We start from the raw sequence: 18,420 nt of genomic DNA on the forward strand, positions 1-18,420 counted from the left end.
GTACTTTTCCATCAGGTATCATCTCCTATATGAAGGTTTGTAGGTGCAGTATAACACGAAACTTGCCTGACTCCAGAACGAATCTACTGGGCGATAGAAGCAACGCTTACCTGCTGTGATGAGACTGACATGGACAATGAAGTCGTGAAAATTTATTCTAGACGTTGTAAGCTCAAGCGACCTCTTAACTCACAGTAATCGTAAAATGTAAAGATCAAGCGTAAAAGATCCAACAAGCTCAGAAACTCGAATCCTGAGCTCCTGAAGCTGCCCATGCTTCACGAGAAATAGATTGCTCAAAATATTATTATAATAATTAATTAAAACAAAGAAATGGATTTTAAATAATAAAGCAGAGCAACGTCGTGAAAATTTAAAAAAAAATTGGTTATTTAAAGAAACGTAATGAATCAAAAAATACAAAGATAATTTCCGAAAAAAAAACAGCGCATTCTTAATGGTAAGTCATTTCAGCACTTAATAATGAAACGTTAGTAATAAAATGATCAGTTTCTTCTTTTTCAATGAGAAAGCTCATTAACTTGTGACTTCTTTTCTTTAAGGTGGTTCTTTAAGGTTTTTTTTTTCATCTTTGAAACCGTTTCTTTTAAACTTTAACAAATATACGTTTGTAGTTATCCATAATTATGATTCGTTCATTTAGCTACATTGGTAGATGAGAATTAAAAACGAAGATGTTAAAATACAACCGCTGAGACTACAAACATTTGCATTTTGTGGGAAATATTTAGAAAATTCCTGGGAAAATTCCTAGAAGAACTTAAAATGTAGAACAGCATTTTTGCTACATACATACTCATACTTCAAGACTCCTGAAAAGATTCGCACTTCAAATTATTTTGAAATGTTTCTACGAGCCATTTTCTGAGCACGAAGGAGAAAAAGAGATACGAGTTGATGAAGTACCCTGAAGTTTTGTCGAGATGCCCGAGTGTCTGCATCAAATCCCATATGTAAACAACTGCTGGCTAAAACGTCATTAAAGCTGTGGAACTATTCAAAAAAAAAATCAAATGCATTCAAAATATGTTGTCTTCATGGCTAAAAGAATATGGTGGGAATCGAATAACGCTCATATTTTTAAATTAGAATAGAAGATATACAGAGATATACAGATACGCAGAACTTAAAAGGAATACAACCTAAATCTATAAAGAATCCTGGAACAACACTAATTGGCTGCCATTCAACGCCTTGGAACAGACTTCGACCCTTCTAAGATGGGACCCCTTCAAGATTTAAGACTGTGACGTGTTGAGATTTTAATGATGAATTTAAATGAGATCACTTTTTTAGTCACTCAACAAAACTATACAACCAAATATCTAATTTAAGTTGGTGATTTGAGAACTATGATGTAGTTTTGCGTGTGTTTTTGAATTCACATCTTTAAGTTGAGTGCTTCAACAATATTACAAATTAGTCGATAATTTTCTCAATTAATTAAGAAATCTTTTGCGCTCTAAAGCAGCCGATCTTTCCACGAAAAAAAAAAACAAATATGTGAAATTGACTGCCGTGCGAGCCTAATAAGGCGCTATCGATTCACAATTCAGATGTATTCACATCCGAAAATACGTGGAATAAGCATTTAAGGGATTTTTTCTTTGAGTTTACCTAAAATTTCCAATCAATATAACTAAATAAATTATAATTAATATAAATAAATAAATGATTGTAACAATAAATTGTGAAATGCAGATATTGAAGTAAAAAAAATTCCATTATATCCACTTTAGCTATCTTCTCTTTACATTTTTAAATGAGTTTGGCTTAGGGCGTGGCGCGTTTTTGCAATGGCGCTACTTATTTTGTAGAGACTGGGTTTTAACTTACAAAGTACTAATATTTTAAGTTTTATAGGAATCAGAAAGAACAATTGAGGCGACCGCAAAATTTGGGAGAAAGTGTAGGGGATTTCTGGAAATAATGGCACATCCCGAAATTCTAGGGTCCTCTCTCATGTACTTGTTGGAAAAAAGGACTTCTATTTTCCAAATATGTACTATTATTTTGATAAAATGCCAATAATTTAGGATGAATTCTGTTTTAAAAATACGAATATGTACATATTTGTTCCAAAAGGGAACTTTTTTATCTAATACTTGAGCAAAAGTATTTTTTGAACCGAAAGTAGTCATCTGTTAGCATGGAGGGACACGAATCGATTTCGTTGCACTCGAGTACGTTTGCTTCCGTTGGAAATTGGCTATTTTGATAAGTAAGGCCTCATCATAAAAAATAAAAGCTTGAAACACATCACTTTTTCGTTTTCATTTCACGTCTTTAGACTTGTACAAGTGCAGTCATGAATAGAAATTTCTTAATGAAAAAAGCTAATTATGTTTCTGAATAGAACGAAATATTTGCCAGCAACCTCTGTGTCCTCCTTTCCTGAAATCTCCGCGTTGTAAACTAGATTTTTTTATTAGTTTGATCACGAGATTATGAACTTGATGAAAGTAGTTGAATGAAATAATTTCCTTCATCAATTCATCATTAGCCTACAAAATTTTTAATCAGAAACGGCATGCCGCTGAGTGGTTTTACGACATACCTCATTATTATTGTGTAAAAACAAGGAACTTACGACTGAATCATCTTTGTCCCGGAATCATACACTGGAGAAATCCATGCTCACTGTATAATTTTTTGCCACTTTTATTTTACTGTGTATTTTCTGTTTGTTTGAATTCATTCTTGCCACACCCTTTTGAAACACCGTTGAGCTTAATAAATAAATAAATACATAAATTAATAAACTTCATCTACGCGTGGTCGCAGATAAATGGTTTCATCCAGAAAATCGGTGTACTTGCGTCAGTCGTTGTTGCTCGCCTTCGCAGTGCACTTGAATAAGTTTCTCGGGACGATAGAACAGTAACCCCGTATCTGTCTGCATCTGACATCCTCAATTTCATTTTCTCAGCATTTCATCATTATTTCGATATTTACATTGAAAAAATGAAAATTTAATTGATTGAAAAATACAAATTGAAGCTGTGTATCAATCCAAAGATGTCTGACCATGAAATAATAATAACAGCAATCTCAGATATTCTATCGTAATCATCTAGTTTGGTTTTGACCACAGAAAACATTACAGACAGTTAGCTTCAGAATTCTGAAGTCCTTGGATAGATGAAGTCTTAGATAGTGTTTTTAAAATAAATAAAAATACCCCATATCATTGTAAAAGTGTCAAACTATCAGAAAACGGTTAGAAACGAATGAATGGAAAGTAAAAGAAAAGTAGAAGAAAAAAACCACGAAAATATGGGATCTAACGGTGACTGTTTGTCATTCGCAGTTTCAATTGAGACCATCGATTTTCAAAATAGATAAAAATGAAAAATGACCAGGATGTATCAAATTACGTCGAATTTTCACCTAATTCATATAGTTAGCAGTAGCGTCGCGTAGTGTTTTTTTTCTAGAACACGTACTTATTTTGCTTCTGCTATGAAACGTCGGTGATCTTCTTTAGTGATATTTGAAAAAATTCAAGTACACAAATCATGCGATGCGTACCAGGCACCACATTTTCACTAAACTAAGCTACGATAAACGTAATGGTTGTTTTGGACCCCACTCCAACGGATCACCCCAAAGACGAGTTCGGATGTCGGTTGGAGTAGGGCTAACCTAGAAACAACCACACAAATAAGAGCTAAGGATGGCAGAGGTATGGCAGATGGCTAATTTGATTTGGATTTAATGTGATTCAGAGGAGGACTATGGGTGCTAATTAATAATTGAGGAACATTGATTTTCAATTAGTTCCTGAGCTTACTGACTGGAAAAAAGGTGTTAAAAGTTTACTTGCGGAAATTATTGCAGAAGCAAATTTGTGGATGTTCCAAGTCAGGAGATGTTGACCAATTTTCATTTTAAAAAAATCTCTTTAAAAATTTAGGGAAAATTAGTGAGCCAGATAAAATAGTACAACTTCGAAATCACCGTAGTATCAAGATATTTTTAAATAGTAAAAAAAATCAACTAATATGTACATAGTTATACTGTAATATTTGTAGCAAGAAATATAAAGCAAAAATAAATGTTCCTGCATTACTTAATGGTTCCAGCATGTAAGGGAGATTAGATATAGATCTTTATTCGGATCGTGTAGTTCAATACAAGCTACGGACTAGAACAACCTTTTTTAGCGGAGCGGACAAGATCCGGGCGATTACTAGTCTTAGGATTAAATAAACACCCAGATGCATCGCATGTGCATCGAATGATCAAAATTCCTGCAAATGTCGAGAAATAAAACTGATTTTGTCAAAACGGTGAATTTCGAATATTCTGTATTTACCTTTTTTCTGTTAAGAGCTGTCATCCGGAATTTCCTCAACATCCGTTCGCCTCTGTGCTTGTGGGTGTGCTTTCGAAGGATTGTTATCATAGCAACGACAGCATCGTCCTTCACGTCAGATGAGGCCTGAGCATGATGCATGCAGAAAAACAAATTTTCAGAAATTTCCATGTACAGCTCAATCATATCGTCTATTTCAAGGAATTTCTGGAACATACGTTTTGAAGTAAAACTTTCAAAAACATTATTCTAAGTGTAAGTTCAATGGGTCTCACACGGAAAATCCAACCTCTTCTTCACTGGTTTTTCTGACGAGTTAATGAGGTTGGAAGAAACAAATTGGGATCGAATTCTTTCTTCGTCGAATTTCCAAAAAAAAAAAAATCAGGCAATTTTGTAGGTGAAAGAGTTCCGAGGATACTGTAGGACATGTGCGAATTATGTGCGAATTATCATCGAATTTTTAGAGGAATTGTAATCTGGACCACAGATATCGCACAGAGCTAATTATTTTTTGGTTAAATTTCGTGTATGGATTCAAGTAGGACTAAAGCAATGGACGAGTTTGCGCTCCATCGCTGTACTCGCGTAACATGCCCACATATTTGCACGTGATTTGACAGCTTCAAGCACTTGAGCAGTCGTAAACTCGTCCATAAAGCCTCGAATTTTTACGATTTATCTTGCTAAATGTCATTCAAACTATAGATCCGTTCTAGTGCGGAAGCCGATGAAATCAATAGGTGTCTCCTCAACGACAAAGTCCTGAAAATGGTCCGGTTGTCAAGATCAAAGCGCAGAAGAGATTAGAAAATATATTTAAAAAAATTCACATTTTAGGATGATGAATTCGCATCGAGACCCACTCGCTGCCTCGTAGACTGTGACTGGGACTGGTAGCAATTTTGTGCATAATTTTTCAGTTTCCTTAGCCTCTCTAAGCCACTTTTTATTCCTTAAATGTGTATTGATTATCTTGTTATCGATTGACGAGGATGCTCGTCGCTACTTTTCCTTCCTCTCTCTATGACAAAAAAAGGCGCAATTTTGTCCGCCTGGAAATGAGCCGAAAGAAGTAAAAGAGATTTCCCCCCGAAATATTCCGAGTAATTCCGAGTGAATCAAAATCCCTGGAGGATTGCGAGAACTTCTTTCGGGATCACACTCGGTTTTTTGTCTTCCCTGTCCTTCTATTTACCATAAAACCATCGCAACAAAATTGCAATAAGCACCATTTAATCAATTTTTCATCATTGAGAGCCCGACGCCAGTAAACCTTGATTTATTTCTGCTTGTTACAAAAACATCACAGAGATTTATCGATTACATTGCGAGATTTTTTTCACTCAATCACTACTCAGACCGTTTATCGTCAGAATAGTTTTCAATTCGATTTCTGGACCATTTAATTTCATTTCTAAGAGTTTATGAGAAATTCATAGGATATTCTGATAGGTTTATTGATACTGCTTTAAATCTTTCAATTGTTGTCCTCTCCTTCCTGGAGAGGAGAATTAGAAATCGGCGAGAAAAAAAAATCTCCCCGTCAGCGTAGCCAACATACGTAATTGTGTCGGTGATCGATAAATTCGTGAGATAAGCCAGTCAGTCAGTCCTACGTTGTTATAAGTATAGGCGGGTTCGCACGTCATGGGGGGGGGGGGGAATTTCGTTACCGAATCCAACAATTTTCCGGAAATCGAAAATGATCCGGAAAGATTGAAATCGGTCAAATGAATGTAACAAAACAGTGAATTTACATCTAAGAACATATTCGAATGAATGAATGATGTTGATTCCCTGATGTTCTAAACATTGACATGAACGATACGGATTCGTTTATGGTTCAAATAAAAACTGTGCCACTTTGTTTTCCACTAATCACTTTTGATTAACATTTAACACACATACACCACAGTTCTAAAATTCCCCCCACAACTGCACACTTTCTTACTTATTAGAGGGATTTTTTTTTAAATTTGCACTAGAAATCATAGCGAAAAGGGGATTTTTCCAGCCATTGGAGTAGAGCCATGGAGCCAAAATAGCGCTTAAAGATTGATTTGTTATTTCCTACTCATTTTTTATACATTTTTTGTATTATCTTTATATGTTATACTAAAAGTGAACAATGAAACTCCAAGAAATTTCCGGAAAATTCCAGAAACCGTGGGTGATTGTCGACTACGATTTCAAATGTTGAAAAATCGAACTGCCAGAGTTTTCTTCCACTAGAGTGTGCCCGAAATTCTATCACTCAGATATTTCTACACATTAGATATTAGTACTGTACTTACACAGAAAACAACCAATTAGCGAAGGATCCATAGGAAACTCCGTGGTTTTGCTGATATACACAACGGAATACGCGTAACGCATCTAAGTGATAGAGATTTTGAAGTTTCTGTGAAACGTAAATATTTGAATGAGTCTCGCACAGAATTCCTGTCCTTAAACAAGGGAATATTCAAGAAACACTAATAGTCGTTCAAAATTCCGCTTTCTAATGGAGATTTCACCTTTGATTATACGATAGTTCTTGTTACAGTATGTCGAGTCCCCGGGTGGGTGGCTGTAGACGTTTAGAAACCATCTGCCGTAGGGTTGAGCGCAACAAAGCAGGCGTGTTGTCCCCTAGTTCCCATAGATCGGAGTCTTTTGCATTTTCGAGCAAAGACCAAGCCATTTCGCTGGCGAGCACGAGAAAGCGTTGCCCCAAACTTTACGGAGGTGGATTTTTTCAGCTTGGAGGGCACTATATGGTCAAATAGTAGGGAATAGAAGATTGTGGAAGAATGCTGGGATATTTTCCTGTGGAGCAGGCGATTTCCCATGAACTTCTCCATTTCAGAAAAATGGATTCGAACCGAAACGATCCGAACAACTATGGCCGAATGGTGTCGGTGATTGTAGACGTCTACGACAGCAGATCGGTTTTGCGTCAACGCCCGGATTCGAACTCGACATCACTAATCCACACAACAAGACTATACGCCAGCGCCGCATTATCGATCGATTGTGCTGCGTATACGCTCTTTTTATTCTATTTACCCCGTTTCCGCGAGACGTGGTCAGGTCGCCGGCGTCTTTCCTCGCCTCCTTGCCCCTTTTCGGACCTCGTCCTGCGCTTCTTCTGAGCTTCTCGCCGCACATGTCGTACATCTACGGACTCCCCACGAGCCGCTCTTTACGCCGATGCAAGAATCATCGCCATTCCTTATCTCCGTGGAAGAAGTGGTCTCCAACACTTCGACGGACGGGCCACCCACATCGTCGCCGCTCGAGCTCCCGCCGCTAGGAGGTCATCAGGACCGGCCGACTCCCAGCAGCACGACGTCTTCTGAGATGTTTGTGGATGTCGCGGGCGATGTCGCAGGCGGCGGCTTGCGCTTTCCACTGAGTATCAGACGCAGCCAGTTCTCAACAACACCAATGCTCACAATTTCACTGCGTAGACACGCCCACTCGTCGCGGGCGACAGCCGCATACGACGCCGCAACCTAAATGTAAATTCACATATTTACTGTGGAATTTCGACGTTTTTGATGCAGGCCGGCATCCCCGAACTTCTGTATATCACTCGACTCGTTGCCGAGAGCTCCGGGCACTGATGCGGCGCGTTGGCAACGTTTTTGCATGGTTTCTATGCATCCACCAAGTTTCTGTTTTATTCCTAATTACGCTATCGATTTTGCGTTCGTCATCATTTTTTCTTGGCCCGTCACGACCAAAGGCCACTCACAGCTCACCTGCCGTAGCCTATTTCACTTGTAAACAATATAAAATTTTCTCAGTTACTTCTAGAAGAACATTGAAGCTTACTGGTATAGTTATTTTCAAGTCACTTTTTCACATTGTTAACAAAGAGGTGGCTTTGCATAATTACTTTCTATTCTCCTGAACGTGAAAACCAACACTCTTTCAACCTTTCGGAGGAATATGCTGCATTTTCGTTTGAATGTCAAGAAAACATTTACACTGGAGAATTTTAATCTAGGAACGTAGTTACTGGTTATCGTAAACGGATCTATTCGTACAGGTTTTTCTGGTTGAACCATAGGAATATCTGATCTATCTTCCTTACCTAATGCTTGCTCTAATTATTGAAAATAAATAGATTCTGTTGTAACATTCGGAAAGATGAGTTTTTGATTGGAAAGAGAAAATTGTCTTCTTTTATTCTGCTTTAAAACACACAAAGCGTATAACCAGTTTTCTAAGACGTTCTGTTGTATTTTTGTATTCCTCTGTTACACTAGTCATAAGCAAGCAACATCAGGCTTCCTATCTGTTGTAGAGAAAATGATTCAAAGAGTTCCGTTTAGAGATTTGCATCTCCAGAATCAGATTGTGATATTGTTTGACACACCAGTTACATACTTTCGTGCCTCTCCATTCCAGTTATCACAAGCTCAGCGCTCCTTGATTTCAGGTGCAACTCCCACTACTTACAGAAGGCGAGTTTGTCAAAGCGGTGCTTCTCTCAGGGTATGGTGTCAACTATGGATGAATCCGTCCCTGCAGCGCCAACTCCTGAGAAGTCCACTGACCATGACGATCAAATTCAGGTTCTTTCTTTATTATTAACGATATGTGCTGTTAAAATGTGAACTGTAGAGATCCAGCGTTATATTTCCACATAATTTTTGCTGTTGTGCTCATCGTTGTTTTTAGAAGCTGAAAGCCGAGAATCGGTTGGCCGCTGCTTCAGAAGCCGATGACGATGGTGACGTCTCGATGGTGGGAGTAGAGGACAAGGAGAATGGTGATTCAATGTCTTCTCCAACTGTCAATGCACCAACAACGTTAGAAGACGTCAGTGCTGGTGAGTGTTTTTTTTTTTTCAAACACTCCTCGCTGCCCTCACGAATCTCGGAGTTTTAAGAATTATCGATTTTGCTCAGTAAGAACTATAGTCGCGGTTACTGCGCTGAGTTTTTACTCTAAGCAAACCTATGAGACGTAGTCGGTTGAACAACGTGAAGAAATAAGTATCTACACTATTTTGGATTTTAATTCAATACAATACATATCTTCTTTAATCTTTATTCTTACTGTCGCTAAATCATGAACAGTTAACAACTATCAAGCATATTGAGCAGTTTTCGTGGTTTTGAGATAAGAATGCTTGCCTTTTTCAATTACTCAAATCATGTTTTAATCATTTTCCGACTACGTTTTGCTTGTACTCCTACGCATTATTCGAAATCGAAGTGGTTTAAACATAGTTCGCCCATGTTGGAAACGGTATATGAGGAAGTTGTAGCTCTGTTAAGGTCTTCTATCCATTACATCGCTTTGATTCCAGTAATATATAATATAAATATAAAAATATATAAAGTAAATTAAATACATATAAATAAATGTATGTGTACAATAATAATGCTGTATTATACTATTTTTTTGAATGTCTACTTTGAAGAGGTTGTGACTTATTGTTTCGCCTGCTTTGTTTTAGCAACAACCACAAATGGTAGCTCCACTCCAAATGACGTAGAATGCATAGAGATTGACGACGATACTAATGGTCCTCCTGCCAAAAAAGCAAAAACCAGTGATTCCAACGACTCCGACATCGCTGTAATAAACGTGAGTATATTCGCTTGCCACACGATGCTTACTCGTTGTTTACTGCTCTAATCGATAGAACACTTTTGAAGGGGAAAGATGAGAAGTCACCTTCGAAAGATGAAAAGCCGAAAGAGAAAGAAGCAGAGCTTACCAGTCCTGGAGCGTTGTTGAATAAGTTGGAGGAATACGTATCCGACGTGAATATTCATTTTTCATGGCTTTTCTTTTTTTACCCTGCGCATTTTGTTTATCATGTATTTAGGCGATCGATAACAAAAAGAATATCGATAGGAAGGTTCTGGACGCATTGTTAGGTGCAATAAATGTTCAAGTGCAGAAGGAGCCACTTAGTGTTCGGAAACTCATCCTCGATAAACAGCTTGTTTTGCCAAACACTATATCCTTTCCTCCGAGTTTGGTAAGTGGTTTCTACTATTGTAAGAAAGTGAAGTGAAAGAAAAGTGAGTGCTTCTTACACAATATATGTTGTTATTTCAGACCGTAGATATGCTCATTGAACATGATCCAGATCATCCACTTTCCAAGGTTATAACTCGGATGTTCGGAGAAGAGCGACCGAAGTTAAATGAGGCGGAAAAGAGGGAGCGACAAAATCTGAAGGTGAAAGTTTTAAAAGCTTGTCTATTTAAACATTAAGATTTTAAAACTCTTATCGGAGTTTTAGGGTTCAGAGGGTGTATGGGTTGATAAGGATGGGATGAAAATTGTTGGTTTCATTTGCCGAAGAATCGCACCAATGCTATTAGGATTTAATTTTGCAGCACTGAATATAGTTCTTCATACATTCCCGCCATACTCTCGTTCCACTGATTTATTCCACTACTGTCTATATAGACTTCGACCTATATAGAAAGCATGGTTCGTGCTCGTTTCCAACAATTCCTACCAGAAGTACCAAACACCTCAAATTTTGCGAATTATAGCTTTGAATTTACCAAAACTGCTGGATTACTCCTTCATTAATTAGACGATAGGGTGGATTTTCATGTCTGTCCTTATTCATCCTTGTCCGTCCTGGAAATGACAACTACTTTAATGTCAATGGCTATGTAACCTGTTATATAATTCTTAATGAGCTTTCTAACAGAAAAAAAAGTTTTCTTCATTGATTTTTCTTCTGACTTCCATTGTTGCTGTGCGAGAAGGCAGTCGAAAATTTGCTATTTCTAGGCAAATCCTCTGAAATCTCCGAATCCTCTGAATCCTCTGAAATCTCGAATTCGATAGTCCTAGCGTTGAGAAGTAATTATTTCGATGCGATTTTTCTTAACGACGTCCTTTTTTCTTTTTGAAGATAGCTGATACAATTTCCTCTGTTTGGATATTTGCTTTTCGTTCATGAAATAGCAAAGGCAACAAAAATCATCAACTATGGAGTCTGTTTCCTGCTTTTTGGAAAAGTAGTGTTGTTCTACTCATATGAACTCACAAGACATCACAGAAAGATTGTGTGTTGTCAGAACCAAACAGGTTGTATAATTTTCAAAAAGAGGTGCTGCTGGCGTTTAAAAAGTACGTTTATGGCCTTTCTTTGCGCCTTAATTTCTTACGATTTTTGTTTTTTTTTCCTCTCATTTTTCTTTCCTCACACCATGAAAAATGATTCTGCTCATTTTGCTTTGCATTACTTGTACAACCGTAGGGTAATAGAAAGAATGAGGGATTATTTTTGAGGATGTCGGGGTGATGGGTGGACATAATTTCTGAAACTGAATATTGACATTTTCGATATGCTTCTAGTTGTTAATTGTATTTTTATACATTCCACATACATTTTTTCAGCTCCATAACAACGCTCCCCACATGACGAAGTTGCTGCTCGATATTGGTCAAGATCTCGTTCAAGAGTCAACGTATTGCGACATAGTGCATGCTCGTAATCTTCCAGAAACCCCAAAAAATATAGAGACGTACAAGCAGGTGACGATTTGAATCAGTTTCGGTTCTCTTTGTAATTATCCAAGCCAGTTTTTGGAACTGACAGCGGTTTTTTTTTCAAACAATCGATCAATCGATGTAGGGCTGTGACGCAAATGTAAACACAGCTTCTTTGACGTTAGGAGAGCAGCCTTCTCTCTAGATCAAAGCGGTTTAAAGTTGGAGGTTGTGCTGCCAATGCCTTCTGTTGAGGCTTCTTAGCAACAGAAGATTCGAAACTGAACTTATTCGGTTTTGTGAAGAGAACTAGGTGTTCCGTGAGATGCGCTGCATTCACGAGCCTATCTAACTAAACATCAGTTTCTCTGAGTGGATTTCCGTCCTTTAAACAAAAAAAAAGGGAGACGATTGGTCCCAAGCTCGTTTGACATACTCTAATTTTTTAAAGTGCCTCGTCTTGTGTAATCCAGTTTTTTTTTCTTCTGTAGCAGTGCATTGGAATGTTCAGTATGCAGAAAATGCAGAGAGTATAGTATGCAGAAAATCTTATAACCTATTGATCCGCTTCACTGTAATATTCTACCGCTGTTTCCCCGTCTAATTCATATCTTCAGAACTTCCGAAACATCTATGCAAATCAGTTCATGATAATGGCCGAGTTTAGGATTACTTTTATTGCAGTTAGCTGTCGCATTATCTTATCAATTCGTTAAAGGCAGTCGAGTTTCGTTGCAGTATTTTCTAACAACAAATGAAAGTTGAGGCGACATTTTTTGGATAAAACATATTGAACTTGATATTTTATCGCCACCGCACCCATCCCCAGAAAATCCTAGACGTAGTGTCCGTATTCTTCCAGTTTGTTTTAAAAAATCACATTTCCTGTTGAAAAGTGGCTTTATTTAGCAATTTTTTTTTCACATTACAGTTGTGTGTTGAGGGAATGGCTACTTGATTCCAAGAAAATTAATGAAAACAACGTACAATTTTTTATTTTTCGATTCTTCGCTGCTAAGAAAACCCATTGTTCAGTTCAACTCAAACTTCGCAACCTCTGTTTACACCTGCGGTTGGGGAAAAATAACGTAAGCAGTATAACGTCCCATGAAAGTTTTATTTCTTGACTATTGCAGTGCTCTTATTAGCACTACTCCAACAAGCGGTAGGTTATAGTTCTCAGTTGTTTCGAATATTGAAATGCTAAACATCTTAATTTATTCCTAAACTCCTTAGCACATACACAAATTGCTGACTACTTACTTCGTTCGGAACAACCAAATACTCTTGCATGGAACTCTTACGTTATTGAAAAGAAAACAACCTATAATACGAATAATTCTGATTTTATTGAAAAGAGAACAGAACTAAATGTATCACCAACGATTTGGAGGTCCAAACTAACAGAAAGTTGTTTCCTTTGAAGGAAAAAAGTTGTCGATAAGTTTTGAAGAGCTCATTAACCGAGCCTTTGGCAGCGTTAAGACAATCGACAGTCGCTTCCATTTTAAATCTGCTTGATTCTCTTGCAAAATTACTGTTTATTCAGGTTCTGAAATTCTTAGTAGAATGGATAGAATCTTGTATGAATTCGGTTCTATGTTGAACTGAGAAAATAAGTGTGATGGTTTCGTGAGGTCATTAAAGAGTGAAGTTTTGTTTTCATTAATAATGCAAAATGTATTATTTTTTTTCTTTGACCTGAATTATGTTTTTGAATTATTTGTTTGCAATTTTCCGTTGTAGGTTGCAGCTCAGCTCAAGCCTGTATGGGAAGCTTTGCGGAAAAGGAATGAACCATACAAGTTGAAATTGCTGTCCTGTCAAGTCAGTAGATCACCTTCTTCTGCGCTGCTGTGAATCACTCCCAGTAAAATTTAACATTTTTAGGTGTGCGGATTCAGAACAGAGTCTCGAATAGTTCTACAAGCTCATCGTTCTACGGTGCATTTCAAAAATGGCAAATACCAGTGCGCCATGTGCCCTGAGTTCGACACCAACGAGCAGCGGCTCATCAATCATTATCTGTGAGTTTTTGATCTACCATCTGTACATGCAGCTGCTGCTCATTACGTACTTTTCAGTGAATCTCATATGATAATAGCGACGAAAGACGAAACACAAGCTAAATATCCATGTCTAATATGTGACGAAGACTTCCAATACAAAGGGCTTCGGGACACTCATCTACGGACTTGCAAAAAGGATTATAGCCGTGTTCGAAATGTAATGGGACCAAAGGTTCGCTTAAATGCTTTCCACTACATAAATCTACTGGAGTTGTGTTTTATTTGCATCCTGTTACCTTAGTAGGATTATTGTTTCTAGGGGCCTGACGACCAATTAATGATCAATCGTTGGCTGTGGGATCGACCTCCTATTGATCCAACGATTCTGCAACAGCAGCAAGCTGCTCAGGCGCAACAGGTTTGTTGGCTAATCGCATCTTTATCGATGTAGTGGTGCCGAACAAACGCTAATAAAGTGGTCATTTTTCTATGAATCCACGTAATATAAACATTACTTCAATTTTAGAAACGGAATCAGTTGGCTCAGGCGCAACAAGCTGTTGCTCAGGCAGCCTTGAGAAGAACAGCGGCAGTACGGGATGCGCAACAAAATGCTCTGCAGCAACAACTGCTCCAACAACAGCAACGTATGCGCCAGGTATGTGCTTATCGTCTTATTTCTATAATACCATATTGCAAAATGTTTCATTAAAGGCTGCAGCAATGATGCAACAACGTAACATGTTAGGACAGAATAGTAACAGCCTTATTGCAGGTTTGTTACTTTTTTCTTCAGTCTTGCGAGGGAGGAACTGAGAGTTTATGAGTTCGTAGAAAACAGAAACTTAATCTTCGCTGAAACCTTCTAGAAGATTGCATTTCGTGACCGTTTCGCACGTCATTATTACACTCGAAACTTCAACTTTCTGGATGTTTTGAAATTTCGACAACGTTTTCGGTTGGAGCTCGAGTGAACTTGCACACTGAATGCAGTTACTGAACCATCACTAGTTCGTATTGTCTCTTACGACAGAAGAATTTCAAATGTTGAAAAGTGATTCGGGAAGGGATATTTGTTTTTGCTAGAAGCTGTACTTCATTTCTCACTTCGAGCGGTTTGTGGAGGACTTCATTCGAACGTGTGGTCTTATGATGATGAAAAGTGTGTTACGAAATTCGTATATTCCGCTTCTTTTTTTCGTCTATTGAATTAAGTGAGATGTTCATTCCGTAAGAAAGGGAAATTTCCACTGCAACATTCGCACTATTTCCTTTGAGTTTGCCTCAAAACAACTACTTAGACCTGTCGCTACCAAGTTTTTTTTTTTCTCCTGCACCTTTATTGCTAGCTATCAACTAGCGTTGGAAGTTTTCGATTTCACTTGCACGTTTTTAGCATTTCCTCAAGTATCGAACAAGAGTGTTGGTTTCCTCGCCTACTTTGTAATTTTCTCCTTCGAGCGATAGCTCACGAAAAGCACGATTTTCTAGTTTGAAAAAATTGGCTAAAGGGTCACGTACCCGTTTACTTGAGGAGGACGAGCTATGTAAATGTAGCCGAGAACATGTACGAGATACTTGAAACAGAATTTTCTTTTCTAAAATGGAAAGTTTGGCAAATATCTAGGATTATTACGTTCTCCCGTAACATGAAAGCGCTTCATCCACGAAAACGTTTCTCGTTGATGAAAGTTCCATTCCCTATTCTAAGACCTTATGAGCTATGATAAATGGTTGTGTGGTTATACACGCTGCGTAGACGTTTTCCTCCCTAATGCAGTAATGCTGTTCTCCATAATCGCGCTAGCAAAGTAACCTAGTATCTTGGAAATCTTATTTCCAGTGTACAGTGAAATCTGCAGGAAGTCAGCAACCTATTTTTTAAACTCCTTTTTTGAAGCGATGCAACAACACATCCAACGGGCTAGTCAACAACGTGGATCTACTGCCGCAGCTACCACTGTTGGCTCACTTGCTGCTGCTACTGCACTATATCAGAAGAATCTCGCTGCAAGTCGCAACGCATTGCTGGCTAACGCGTCAGCGTTACGGAAAGGGCCAGCGGTAAGTCCTGTACGTAATTTTTCTTGTACTGACTTTGGGATGTGGGGAAGTGAGCTCATTGAAATTGTTCTAAGCGACTTCTTTAGATGAATGCTGCTGCTATGCAGAAGGCATTTGCGTTGGCAAACGGAGGGATTTCTAGTGCTGCCGCATTAGGTGGCGCCAGTTCTACAGCGGGATCGCACGCTTTAGGCAACTCTACAAATGCTGGCAATGGGCCAGGAATATGTGAAATTTGTGACCAAAACATGGTCGATAGAGAACGATATTTCCAACACCTCCAGGTAGCAATATCTTTTCGTTTTCTCGTAGCTTCTGTTCGTAGCCAGTCGTGTCTCTTCAGTTAATTCACAAGCATCTTCGTGATAAGACGTTGGACGACGTGAAACTGGGAGCTCCTCTCGCTTGCAGCAGATGCCGCGAAAGATTTTGGACGTATGAAGGCCTTGAACGTCATCTTGTTGGTTATTTCTTTTATTTTTTTAAGACATTTGAGTTAGAAGTTCGCTTTTTTTCTCTTTACGACATCACTTTGCACCTGCTTAGGTAATGGCTCATGGCCTTGTCACTGCTGATTTACTAACGAAGGCTCAAAATAAGTTGGACGGTGGTCGATGCAAACTATGTGCAAAGGTACACTACTTGAGAAATTCTCACGAATAACCATAGACTATATCACATACGATCATATGGTTTCAGCAATACGCCTTTAACATGTTACAACATCTAGTCGCTGACCACCATATCAAGTTGTGCTCGGCAGAAATTATGTAAGTTTTTTTTTATGGTGCGTCAGTCCTAAGTTCTCGTTGTTAAGGGCCAGTGTACCTTTTTTATCGACAACTATCCCGTGTTACATTTTAGCGCTACAGTCCAGACCTTTCAGGTACTCTTGTGATGTGTGCTCTTTCAAATGCAGCAGTTATACAACATTAGAAAGCCATTTGAATGCGAACCATCCGAAAGGAATGGCGGATAAAAGTGCTCTAGTTCCACCATCCGCTGAATCTGCGTCCGCTTCAAATGGTACCTCCAAGGTGAGGAGCAAGTTGTTTGATGAAAACACACGAAATTTTGTAACCGTTTATACAAAAATATAACATTTATCGGAAGAATCTAGCAAAATAAATTACAGTGTATTCTTGATTTTGTTATGTTTTGCGGATTTTTTTGTTACTTGATACTTTATGAAGAAAATTTGTTCGAATATAGTCTGGTTAAAACGACACGAAATTCGCCGCAGTGATGTATGCGGCTGCTCTCGGAGCGCCGCGGAGTAGCGTAGCGGTTGTGGTCGAATGGCCTTACTAGCACCACTTATTGCTGCAATTCACTTATTGCCGATTCGAACAGCTGGCCCTACCGCGCAGCTTCGAGCGCAGCCGCTTGCGCAACTGTACCGAGCTTCATGTAGTTTTCGTCCTACTACACCAATATCCTATCCTATTTCTCGTAAATGTAATAGAAATGTGGCTCATTTCGTATTTATTTCTATGCAGTCAGTCTTTTCTTTGTTATCTTTCTGCTTTGCTGTTTTTTTTTTGTGAATTTCAAAGAATATTATTGTTTTTTGCTTATCTGAAGTTTCTTTTTTTGCATAACTAATCTTACAACCTGATTAAAAACAGTTTTGTTGCTATTCTTGCGTATGAAGTTAAAAGTTTTAGAAGGCAATGTGACGATTACGTTCAGGATAAGGACGCGACGAAGTCGACAGATGACGACTGCATCACGCTGGAGTAAATTCTTTCATTCACGTGATATGAGCTGGCTCCCGCAATCTACCTTGTCTGGATTCGCGTTGATCCGGTTGTTCTGTGCTCCCTTCTTCCCACCACGGCCATTCGCACCTACCATGTTATACCTTGTGAGTTTGAACTCTGATGATAGCCGAATGGGTGCCTAATAATTCCTTGTAGTGTTTGTTTAATTTGATTCTACATACGAGGTGGTTGTGTGTAAGAGTTTGCATGCTTCTCAAGGGCTTTTCCTCGATTTGCAATCGAACAAATTAAGCGTCTGATACGGTGTCGTACATAGTATAATTGTTTGTAATGTTGATCATTTTGTTGTTTTTCTTCTTCGTTTATCGCTGTGAATCTGTAAAGGTTTTATTGTATGAGTTGAGATTGATGTCAATTTTTTTATTACTCCAAAGCAATCATTTCTTGTGAGTTTTGATTTTTTTCTCTCGAGCAAATCCACATAGGTCATCGTTTTTATTGTACTCTTTCTTCCCTATGCGTTGCAAGTTTACAGCTTATTGACTTCCAGATAAGGATTATAGATGTGAAATTGCGTCGCAAAATGAGCGACCAAACTTTTGAGATGGTTGCTCGAATAGTGTGGTTCTTTTTTTGCTGTAAAGTTATTTATTTACTAAGTAAACCGTGATGTCGTTTTGTATCGTAAGGTGAAATTGGCATTGTAAATGATGACGCGTTTGCGGCATATCTTTCCACTCTTTTAAATGATTTTTATTCATCACTAAAATTATTGGAAAATGGTGTGTAATAGTAGCAGTCGAAGACAACGGCCACA

General features: G+C 38.3%; 3 protein-coding genes across 4 annotated transcripts; 2 read left to right on the forward strand and 1 right to left on the reverse strand.

Moving 5' to 3' along the window:
- Positions 1-3,579: 3,579 nt before the first annotated feature.
- RB195_003164 (uncharacterized protein) lies at positions 3,580-7,501 on the reverse strand (the record flags this gene model as incomplete). The annotated part of the gene is made up of 3 exons (XM_064200712.1): positions 3,580-3,666; positions 4,340-4,546; positions 7,391-7,501. 3 exons carry the CDS (start codon positions 7,499-7,501, stop codon positions 3,580-3,582), a joined length of 405 nt encoding a protein of 134 aa, XP_064056593.1.
- A 33-nt stretch (positions 7,502-7,534) lies between these two features.
- RB195_003165 (uncharacterized protein) lies at positions 7,535-7,843 on the forward strand (the record flags this gene model as incomplete). The annotated part of the gene is made up of 1 exon (XM_064200713.1): positions 7,535-7,843. The coding sequence occupies one exon, from the start codon at positions 7,535-7,537 to the stop codon at positions 7,841-7,843; it is 309 nt and encodes a 102-aa protein (XP_064056594.1).
- A 986-nt stretch (positions 7,844-8,829) lies between these two features.
- On the forward strand, positions 8,830-17,622 carry RB195_003166 (uncharacterized protein; the record flags this gene model as incomplete). Of its 2 annotated transcripts, none has more annotated exons than XM_013435994.2 (20): positions 8,830-8,907; positions 9,014-9,164; positions 9,798-9,928; positions 10,000-10,107; positions 10,173-10,328; positions 10,409-10,531; positions 11,714-11,851; positions 13,553-13,633; positions 13,697-13,833; positions 13,891-14,047; positions 14,135-14,233; positions 14,342-14,473; positions 14,530-14,590; positions 15,716-15,888; positions 15,966-16,163; positions 16,223-16,339; positions 16,426-16,512; positions 16,579-16,649; positions 16,766-16,916; positions 17,572-17,622. In XM_013435994.2, 20 exons carry the CDS (start codon positions 8,830-8,832, stop codon positions 17,620-17,622), a joined length of 2,400 nt encoding a protein of 799 aa, XP_013291448.2. The 2 variants fall into 2 exon arrangements, with proteins under 2 accessions (XP_013291448.2, XP_064056595.1); XM_064200714.1 differs by having other exon boundaries at positions 15,716-15,879.
- Positions 17,623-18,420: the final 798 nt, after the last annotated feature.

Source organism: Necator americanus, chromosome IV, assembly GCF_031761385.1.
Source record: "Necator americanus strain Aroian chromosome IV, whole genome shotgun sequence".
Lineage (NCBI taxonomy): Eukaryota > Metazoa > Nematoda > Chromadorea > Rhabditida > Ancylostomatidae > Necator > Necator americanus.